The 10,635-nt window shown below is 55.6% G+C and overlaps 1 protein-coding gene across 1 annotated transcript; it reads right to left on the reverse strand.

The window, feature by feature from the left end:
• Positions 1 to 242: 242 nt before the first annotated feature.
• Positions 243 to 10,076, reverse strand: LOC128332670 (uncharacterized). The gene is made up of 19 exons (XM_053267254.1): positions 9,834 to 10,076; positions 9,447 to 9,510; positions 8,304 to 8,389; positions 7,909 to 7,981; positions 6,864 to 6,949; positions 6,570 to 6,648; positions 6,094 to 6,185; positions 5,501 to 5,570; positions 5,031 to 5,200; positions 4,540 to 4,662; positions 4,300 to 4,420; positions 4,072 to 4,209; positions 3,505 to 3,678; positions 3,180 to 3,329; positions 2,836 to 2,955; positions 2,626 to 2,734; positions 2,240 to 2,302; positions 1,789 to 1,972; positions 243 to 1,493 (listed from the first exon to the last, which is right to left on the reverse strand). The coding sequence occupies exons 1-19, from the start codon at positions 9,872 to 9,874 to the stop codon at positions 1,466 to 1,468; spliced, it is 1,971 nt and encodes a 656-aa protein (XP_053123229.1). The 5' UTR covers positions 9,875 to 10,076; the 3' UTR covers positions 243 to 1,465.
• Between the last annotated feature and the right edge of the window lie 559 nt (positions 10,077 to 10,635).

Genomic DNA, 10,635 nt, shown 5'->3' on the forward strand with positions numbered 1-10,635 from the left:
AAGGTGCAGCTTGCTCCCAGGATCCTGTGCTCAGCAAACCTCATTGGCAGCAAACCTCAAGTGGGCTCCTCTGGAGTGATCCAAGCCAATTGTCTGAGTGAGTGCTTCCAAGCAAGAGGCATTTGCATGGACCTGTAGCAGTGTAGCAGCGTCTCCCTCAGCCAAGAGGTGAGCTTGGGAGTCTGTGGGCACAAACGCTCCAAGGGAGACGAGAAGAAAAGAGGAACTCAGAAACAATGGGATGGTTTTTAACAAAAGGGGCAACTTTATTAATATACTTAATTAGGATACAAGTCATCACTTAACTTTCTAACTAAAGGAAACAAAACAGGACAGAATGGAGTAGGCAAAAAAACTTTCCATCTTGGCCAATCTGTTGGAAAGCCAAAAATTCCTACTCGGCCCCCAACAGGGCGACCAGCAAAGCCCATTCTGCCCCTGGGAGGGAGGGGGAGGGAGGGAGGGTAGGAGGGAAGGGAGGAAGCACAGGGTCACACAGAAGAAGGGAACGGCAGGGCAAACAAAATTGGGGGGAGTCCCAGCCAGCCCCCAACCCCACCCCACCCCCGCTCCTTGCAGGCACGTTCACTTGGTCTCCTCTTCTGGGCGGATCGACTCCTCCAGCCACCCAGCAGCAGCACAAGCCTGCAAGAAGCACAAAGCAGCGTCAGTGGGGTTGCCCTGCTCCTCCTCCCTTTCCACTCCGGCAGCCCAGCAAGTGGGGATTGGGCAGGGGGCTGGGGGTTGAGGGGGGGGCAAGCCAGAGAATTCTGCTTGACCTCGGGCTCCCTACTGTGCAGCCACAGCATGGAGCAGGAGGGAGAGGAGGATTCTCTGGCCTGCCACCGGGCAGCACCCGGGGGCGCTACTGGGGCTGCAGGGGGCCCCCAGAGTCTCCCAGGCTCCTCTGCTGCTGCACCGGTTTGGGAGGAAGGAGGAGGGAGTGGAGGGGGGAGTGAGGCGTGGCTGCGGGAGTGGAGGGGTGGAGGAGCACACCCTCGGCAGGGGAGGGGGCGGATGCCTGGATGGGGCTTCCCCTGCCAGGGGAAGCCAGGCCAGTGGGAAAGGGAAGAAAGGTGGAAGGAGGAGGGGGCGCTCCTTGGCCAGCTGGTGGGAATGGAGGGAGGCGGTGACCTTGCCCTCCTGCTGGGGCCACACAGCCTCCCCGGACCCAAGGGAAGCCCAAGAATGGTTCCAAAGGGCCACTTGGGGGCAGGGTGGTCCTGTAGCCTCCTCCCACAGCCTGACAGCAGAAGCAAGGGGAGGGGCTTCTGCACCCCAGAGGCGGGGCTTCCTTGGGCCAGGGGAGTGGAGCCTGCTTCCCCCTCACTCCTCAGACAGAACTGCACTTCCCTGCTGGATGTCTTCTTGTGGACAGATCTTGTGTCCACGCAGTTGGAGGAGGTCTTCTGGGAGGCCCCTGCGCTGCACGGTCTTTCCTGAACCTCCCTTCAGCTGCTGATCTTCAAGGGGAGAGCACGGGGCTGTTGTTCCTGGAAAGAGAGAAGGACATTGGTTCAGAGATGGGGGGGTCTTCTCACACTCTCCCCCATGACACCACCAAGCACCAGGGACTCCTGGCAGAATATCCGTGTCCTCATTTCCCAGAGGGAAGATAGAGATTTCCTCTTTCCCTTGGGCTACTGGTACAACCAGCCACAAGGGCCGAAGTTGGCATTCCAACACGAGGGAGGGTTGCCCAGATTCCTGCCCACCCTTCCTGCAGCCCCAGCCCCCTCCCTAACCATCGGGGCCCCTTCAAGTGAAGCCCTGCCTTGGTCTGCTCACCAGGTGGAGAGATCACCGTACTCTGGCGGGTGTCTCTTCTTCTTACAGCCCGCCCACAAGCGCCGAACGGCAGCCCGCAGCCCGTGCCGGGAGTGGAGGGAAAAGGCCTTCTTCACGATCTTCTCTGTCTTGCAGGCAACTCTCCCGACCTCGGGGTCATGGTCGCCAAGCAAGCTCTCCAGCGCTGGAGGGATGAAGGAGAAGGTTCAGAAATGGCATGAAGAGATCACCCCACCCTTGGCCAAGCCCCACCATTTCCACACCAAGCGGGCGCAAGTCCTGACTCTTTCTCCCCTGCACTCTGGGAAACCCTACTGCTGAGCATCCCTGAGGATGCAAGCGGGACCTTCCATTTGAGGGGACAGGTGGCCCATTCCAGCTCTGTGGTCCCTAAATCTAGGCCTCTCCCCTCACAGAAACTTCCCCTTCCCACCCAGAAACCGGCACTTACCAGCATGGAAGGTCTCTATGTTCCCTTCAGTGAGGATGCTGCCCTTTTTGTGGACCAGGTGACCTAAAAACAAGGGTGGAAGAAAATGGGACCACAGTTCAGGACCCTGCGCATGGACAGCCCACTTCCGATCATTCAGGAGAGGAAGTCCTCCCCTCTCTGCTCCCTCTGGGACTGACAGATTGAGCCATTCCTCCAGGGACTCTTACGTCACCTTGGAAGGAAATTAAGCCAAGAGACCTCGCTAACGCTCACTGGGCCAGTCCTCCTGGGGAGGGAACAGCTCCTGCCCCTCCACACCCTTCTGGCAGTGCCTTCCAAGAGAATGAACCTTTGCCCACCAAGACGACCCACTAAGGAAGACCCAAAAGTCTTTTTTCGCTTACCGATCAGCAGGGCAGCCGTTTTCCTCACTGAAGGCTGCTCGCTGCGGAAGAAGCCCAGGATCTTGGTGGCCTCCATCTCCATGGCGTCCTCTGTGCCGAGCTGCCGAATCTGGGATCAAGAGCAAAGACAAATCCCGAGTGAGCAAAGCATCGCCCAAAGGTCCTTGAGCCATTTGAGCCGAGGGATGGACAGGGAGGGCCTGCCCTTACCAGACGCTTGGCGATCTTGTGGAGCAGCTCCTGCAGGCTGTAAGAGTCCCGCGCCAGCAGCTTGCCCTCCAGGTGCCATAGGAGGGCTTCCGCCAGGAGGCTCAGATTGTCCTTCGCAGCCTGCCAAAAGAAAGACCGGAATGGGAGTGAAAAATCCTCCCAAGGGATTCCAAGAAACCTCTTAGGGGGCTTCAAGGAGTAGAGCCTGGATGGGCCAAACCACAGCAGGACAGCTCGTGGATTCACCACCCCGTGAGGCTAACTCTGGGGCCTGCCACTGGGTGGCTGGACTTGGGGAAGCCTAAACACCTTCGTAGGGGTGGCAGGAAGAAGTGGGCCCTCACCTGTGCTACCTCCAGGTCTTCATCCTCCACATGCATCAGCACCGCGATGAGGGTCGTGATGTTCTCCTCTGTACCCTTGTGGTGGTGGTGGCGGTGCTGCAGGAGATCCAGGTGGGTCCTCATGGCTGCCCTTCGGATCTTAGCTTCCTCCTACAAAGAAGAACAGGACTTGTTATTAGGGAGGAATTCCTCACCTCCATAATTGATGAAGAGCTTGCATAGGTCTCTAGGGGGTTTCTGGTTTCCCTTCTCCAACCCAGTCGGAACCTGCAGGTTGGCCGGCCCTCACAGAGCCGGGGTGGAGGGCTGGCGTGCAAGTACTCACGTGGTGGAAGAGAGGGCGGCACAGGGCAGCCAGGACAGCATTCACCGTGGCCTGGTGTTCTGATGGACAGTGCCTCAGCCGCTCCATGAAGGCCAGGACCCCCAAAGTGGCTTCCAGACTGGAGGTCCTGAGCCCTCCCAGGATCCCGGCACTAAAATCCTGGGCTTTCTTGGCCTAGGGAGGGAAAAGGTGGATCCTTGAAAACACATGCTAGTCCACCCACTGCTAAACGGACCACAGAGCTGTCCGTGTTTGATGCTGCTTGGCCACCATCCACTGCCTTGGGGAGGAGATGACTCAAGCCATCCCAGAGGCACAAAGAGCGGGGAGAATGCGGCATTGGAGCACGTGGTGAATCAGGCTCCTACTGAGAGATGCATTCCTGTGCCTTCCCTTAAGGATTTCTCCTTCGTCCTGTGGCAAGGGTTCCACAGACTGAATCCACCCAACTGGAGAAATCTCCCCATCACACCTGGGGATGCCTAGGAGCACCAGCCTCAGGAAGGGCTCCCCAAAGAGAGGAGTCTCCATGCCTAGGGATGCTCCATGCCCAGGGATGTCACTCACCGCCTTCAGGGTGCCATAAATTTGGAGAAGTCCCCTTTCGCTCAGGTAGCGGATGTTCTGGCTGGGGTGGACTAGCCACGCTACCAGGAGCGTCCAGGTCTTCTCTAAGGCAGCAAAGTCTTGGTCTTTCAGGAGCAGCTAAAAGAGGGAAAGGAGGAAAACATCCATCAGCCTCTGGGGCCAGACCCTCCTCTCAGGGAAGCCCACCCTGAGGAACACGCTGCTCACCTCCACAAAGAAGGCCACCTCTGCGAGGGAATGCTCTTCTGGATCTTTGTCCAGGCTGAAGAGGGAAGCCAGGTATGCCTTCAGCCTGGCCACTGTGGAGGACCGTGTCTGGAGGAGAGCCCTGCAAAACACCAAAAGACCCTGCTGAGTCCTGAGCGGAAGGTCCAGAAAGAGCAGACCTGACCCAAACCACACCAGCCCCCAGGCCTCCTGAGATATCTCCTATTCACTCCTACTTACCTCACCAAGAGGGCCACACCCTGGAGGCAGCTCTGCGTAGAGCACAGGGATTCCCAGCAGGTCTTCTCCGGGGTCACCTGTGCCACCCTCTCCAGCAGGGTCCGGACAATCTGCGCGGTCTCCCTGCAGAGAAGAGAAGGTTGCTGTCACCAAAGTGTGTGTCTCCTTGCGGGGTGGCGTAGTGTCAAGGGTGGATGGACTGTGTTGGACCATGGGAGGGAGACCACAGGGGTGAAGTGACTTTCCCCACAGCTGGTGTTTTAACACTGCAGACGCATTTTAAGGCTCTCTGCAGAGCCAAGAGGGCTGCAAATTCTGGGGTCTCCCCTGTGGAGCTGAGGGAAGGGACCACCGTGCCAGAGTCACCCCAACAGGCCAGAAATGCTCCTCACCCATCAGAGTGGGACATGGGAGAAATGACCCTAGCCTGTCCTCCCAGAGTGCTGGAAGGAGGACTTGCTGGCCCCGCTTTCCCCACCGCCATGACTTACTCAGGAGGCAGGTCTTGGCTGTCTCGGTTCCCGACTCCCTCGGTGGTGTTCTGCAGGCCGGTGAGGATCTTGTTGACCAGGCCCACCAGGAGTTCGGGGAACCTCTCCTCCACCTCACTGGCATACTCCACACACCGGACGACGTCCCCGATCTTCTTTGTTGCTCTCCCCTGAGGAGAAGAGGAGGGTCAGGCCTCAGCACACAGTCCGAGGGACAGTTATGGGTCAGGAGAATCCCCAGGGCCAGGCCAGTGCCATGGGTGTCTGCACCCACATCTTGGCCTGGAGGGTGCTGCCTCTGGCTCAGGGTGCATGAGGTCAACTGCAAGGGAAAGACATCCACAAGGGGAAAGGGCAAGTCCCCACCTCCCGTGTGAACAGTGACTGCCATCCAAGCCGCCATCCTGTGTAGTGCAGGAAAGGTGGGGCAGAGGGGTGGAGTCAAGTCACCCTTGGTTTGCACCCCTTACCTCTCCCAGATGGACCGAGGAGAACCAATCTGGGGCCAGCTGTCCTCTTCTTTCCTCTTCGCCGATGTTCCTGAGAGAGGAGAGGAGAGAGAAAAGCTTCTCAAAGAACTGTCCTGTTGGAGATGGCAGCCAGCTGAAGAAGAACACGGGCACCCAAAGAGATGCTAAGCAAAGATCTAGCCTCCCTTGGGAGGTGGCTGGCAGGGGAACTTCATCAGGCCAGAGATCTCCCAAGTCCAGCCTTTCGTTCCCCACTGAGAAGCCCTGGGAAGTGTTCAAAGGGGGCTTCGAGACAGGAGCCCTCCCCTGCTCCTTCTCCCCAACACCCGCTCATGCCAACAGCATGGGGGTCTCAGAGCTCCCTCTGCTAACAGCCAGCAATAGACTTGCTGGTGTCTGTCTTGCACCTGCTGTCAATCGGCTTCCTTGGGTTAACTCCCCCTCCAGAGTCCTCAGGGAGCAAGTTGGAGGAAACATCCCTCTATGGGGCTCAGACATGGGGGAGCTGCCCCTGTCCCCTGCAGGCATCTGCTGGCTACGCTAAAATCCCCCCAGCTCCCTACTGGATCCTCAGCTGAGACAAGGGTACCTACCTGGCCGAACTGGGGGTCAGCGGAGAGTCCCACACCTCGTCCTCGATGCTGCTGATGTCATGCATCGTGTCATCCTCGTCCGTCGAGGAGCACTGGGGAGGAGAGAGAAGAGAAACGGGAGCGTTTCAGGGCTTGCGTTGACCTTGCGAGGCTTCTGAGAGGAACCAAGCCCAAGGGACGGTTGGGAAGACATCCTGCTCTAAAATAAGACCTGCCTCTTGGTAGAAAAGGCATTTGGCATCTCAGCCCAGAAGAGCCTTTCACCACATTTTTGCCCCCTTTCCAATGCCTCAGATGCATTTCCTCCCATCCCACCAATCACAATCCCTAACATCCTGCAGCATCTAGAACTAGAAACATTCCATGTTCTGTCTCCTGCTGGGGAACAGGGCACTCTCTCTCTCACACACACACACACACACAACCTAGAGCCCGTTCACATGAAAAAATGGATGATGAAATGGGTCATTTCTGACCTCTGCGGAGGACGAGTCTTCCACCGTGTAGGTGTTCTTCATCATCTTCTTGATGAGCCACTTCTTTGGCTTCTGGACTCTGAGAGGAGAAAGGAGAGACATGGCATAAGAACAGCAATGCATGCCCTGTGGATCAAGTGAAAGACACGTGTAGCCCCGGAGGTTCCTTGGCTGTCATGGGTAATAGTCTTCAACTGGCTTCTCCTCCATGAACATGTCTAATCAACCAAGGCTCCCTGGGAAGGTGATCCGCCTCTATGATCCCTGGAGCGGCCCTTCAGCTGAGAAAGGTACCTGGGGGAACTGGTGGCATAGTCCTCTACCGACCCCTCTTCCTCCACGCTGGCATGTGGAGTCTCGGCCCCCGGGAAGGAAGAACTCTGTGAAGGAGAGAAGGGGGAGAAATGGTTGCTCTGGCCCTCGCATTGAGCTTCCTAGGCTTCAGCAGGGAAAAGGCCAGCCTGGCACCTTCCAGCGGTCATCACCGGGTGAGCTGAATGCAGGAAGTGGGCCGGAAGGGGATCGTCCCGTTCTGGACACAACTCTTCCCGCTTTCCTGATTTTCAACTTTCTTAAAAACCACTTTGGAGCCCAGGCATGCTGGCTGGAGGCTGGCAGGAGAGATGGCAAAAGAGCTCCTCTCTCGTGCCCGCCTTCCTCGCAATAAGGTCGGTCGGGCTGATTTCAGGCCTTCGCGCACTCATGCAAATGGCAGAGGGGAAAGGCATCAACTCCCCCCACTCCAAGACATGCTGCGCTCCCTCACTCAGCTGGGGCCCCGATGGCTCTGGTGACTGGAAAAGACCACTTCCAGTCCACTTCATGCTTTCAGTCGGCTCCTTAGTGAAGACACTAAAGGCACGTGCAAAAACATGCCAAAACTGGGTCTCCTTTCCTCTTTCTTTCCCATTTCTTTCCCCTTTTTCATTTAGTTCATTTCTCATTGGTTTGGTTGAGTTTGCTTATTGTTTTGTATTTTTATTCATTCTTCATTTATTTGTCACTGTTTTTCAATGGTTGCCATTAAAGCAACAGGATGCTCCACCTTTAACTGTGAGATCTCGACCAGAAGTCAAGGCCATGGCCGCCATCTCCTTGCGGCCATCTTCTTTAATCCTATCACCCCCACCGTGCCACCATTGTGATGCAGTGTTGTTAAGGGCATGGCTATCCCTTTACCATAGCTTTAAGCAAACAACTGTCAGAAGATGGCCGCACACCCGGCAGCATCAAAACTGGGGCCATTCCACATGCTCTCTACTCCTGGGCAACACGGGGGACCCACACGCCCAACCCACAGTTCTTCCGAGGGAGGGACTGGATGTTGAGGCTTCCTGACCTCTCCAAGGGATGGCTCTTGGTCAGCAGCGGTGTTTTGCAGCCTCCTCAACACGGTGCTTGGCCTCTGGACACTAAGAAAAGAAAGAAAGAAGACACATGAGATCAGAACACGAGTGCTTAGAAAGAGCTCTGCTTGATGAGATGAATGAGGCATGCAGCCCAACACCCTGTTTCCAGGAGTGGACAGCCAGATGCCTGCAGGAAGCCCACGGGTTGGGCATGGAGACACCTGTCTCCATGGAAACAACCCTCCATGCTGCTCGGAGCTTCTCTCCACCCTTGGCTTCTTGCTAAACTAACCACCTCCCCCCCAAAAAACTTGCATGGGCTCCTAAGGAAGGTCCTCTACTTCCATGAGCCATGGAGCTGCCCCTCCAGGTGAGAAAAGAGTACCTCGGGGAACTGACAAAGCTCTCCACGTCCAGCTCCTGATCCCTAGTGTTGTCTTCTGGGATCTTGGCCTCTTGGATGTCAGGACTCTGCAAATGAGACAAAGGTTTACAATGAGTGTACTCACTCTGATCTTCCTAGGGCCTAGGATTCGTAGCGGGTTTTTCCCCTGACATTTTCTTTGAGTTCATTTTTATTTCTTTAAATTATTTTGATTTTTTTTTAAAGACAAAAAAACCTTATTAAAAAGCAACCATGTGTTCTAATTCTAACTGGTTGGGAGTGCCAGGGCACAGCCACCACATGCTTGTGGCCATTTGGTTTCATCCTATGTCCAACCATGAACCTCCATTGTGATATGATCTACTGTGGTCAGCAAACTGGCCACCATCCTTCAAAAGGGCCATCAGAATCATCTGGCCAAACTCTGGAGCTCTAGACCAAAGACAGCATGACAGGTAGGTCTGTGAAATCTCTTTCTTTCCCTCCCCAAAACCAGCCATTAACAGAAACATCACTGCATGCGAGCTCCAGAATGGAATGCTAACTGCTTGTTGTCATTTCTTGTCATTTCTTCTGCATTCCTTTCATGGGGAATGGAAACAAAGAGGAACGGGACCCACTGGCATCAATAGTTTGGCCCAGAGAGCCTTCTTGATCCCACCCCTTCATGTCCTCTTCTCTCCTCTCCCCAAGAAACAGGGTTAGCTCAGCCTTTCCAAAGGGAGAGACAAGGTGGGCCCCTGAGTCCGGAGTGAGGGCCATCCCTCCTGCTGTGGGCTGTTTTTCCCTGAGGGGACCAGGATTGTCTCTACAGAAATGCCTCTTCAGTCAAGAGACCTGGAGGATCTCTGCCAGGAAGACCCTCTCCTCTCCTGACCCGTCTCAGGGTCTTGGGAGCCGTTTGATGCCTCCAATCCAAAGCACACCAACCCAGAAAGGTGGCCATTGGAAGGAGAGGCAGAGGGTGGCAGAATCCTTCCCTAGCCACGACGTTCCCACTGTAATCCTCTGGCCAACATGCAGCAGCTGGATTTCCTCCCCTTTCAGGATCTGACCCCGCTCTGTCTCCTGACGGTGGAGATGCAATCTCCCCTCACCCCTCCACCAGCCCATCCACAAAAGCGACTGGAATCGTTTCCTGACCTCACAAGACCATTCGGTGTCCACGGTCTGGAGAAACCATCCATCCTCCTCAACCGTGAAGACACTGCAGGAAGAAATACAATGGCCTGAGTACCTCGGAAGAGCCTTGCTGGATCCGACCAAAGATGCATCTGTCCCAGCACTCTGCTTCCAATAGGGGACAGCCATCCAGCAGGCCTCCAGGAAGCTATCCTCTGTGCCCTTCAAGCTAGCGGACATCACCACCACATCTTGGAAGAGTGAATGCTTCTATGCAGGGGCGTAACTACCATGAGGCCGGGGGAGGCCATCGCCTCGGGGCCCCACTGCCTTGAGGGGCCCCCCAGAGACACCTCCCATGACTCCCCATTGCCCCCTGCCCAGCCCCAAGACCCTTCAGCCACTTGCCCTGTTTGCCCTCCCTCCTGCTGGTCCTCCTGGTCGGCCATCCAAGCAGCAGGCAAGCTGCTTTTCTCCCGGGCGCCTCTCAGCTGATCGGCGGCTGGGCGGGGCTTCCAGGGAGGCCTCCGTGTAGGCCTCCGTGAAGCCTGAATTCGAGTAGGCTGGCCAGCCCCAGGAAGAAGGCTGGCAGTCAGAGTGGCCACTCCAGTTCTCTGCAGCAGACCTTCTTCTTCCCAGGCCAGACAGCTCAGCCGTGGCCAGGTAGAATGTGGATTCCTTTTGGTGGTCACACCCCGCCCCCCGCCCCCTATATCCAGGTAGGGATCTGCTTGCCATAGGGCTTGGATGGGGGGTGGGGAGACTGAGAAGTCTCTGAATATTTCATGGAAGACTGATTGGAAAATTTGCTGGCTTAAAAAAAACCTCTAAAAAGTCCTATAAGTGGCTTGTTTCATGGCAGGAAATTACAAAAACTTCTGGAACAAATTTATTTATGTCTTCATTCATTCATTCATTCATTTATTCATCAATACACTTCTGTTCAAGTTGTTTTGCAACCCAGGTCTGAGTGAGAACTGAGACATGAGTGAGAACTGTGACGCATGTGTTGTGCTTTTATATTTTCCCCCCTTAGGGTCCATCTGGCCCACATGTGAATGCAGCACCTCCATTCCAGAGGAGATGTGTGTTAAAGGGCTTTCAAAGCCTCTTGTGAAAAACCTCCTGGAATCAAACTTGACTGAATTTGTTCAGAATTCTGAGAAAACAAACATAGGCTCACCCTGCATGGTTGAAAGTCTCCTTTGCT

The sequence above is a fragment of the Hemicordylus capensis genome, chromosome 7 (genome assembly GCF_027244095.1).
Source record: "Hemicordylus capensis ecotype Gifberg chromosome 7, rHemCap1.1.pri, whole genome shotgun sequence".
Taxonomy (NCBI): Eukaryota; Metazoa; Chordata; class Lepidosauria; order Squamata; family Cordylidae; genus Hemicordylus; species Hemicordylus capensis.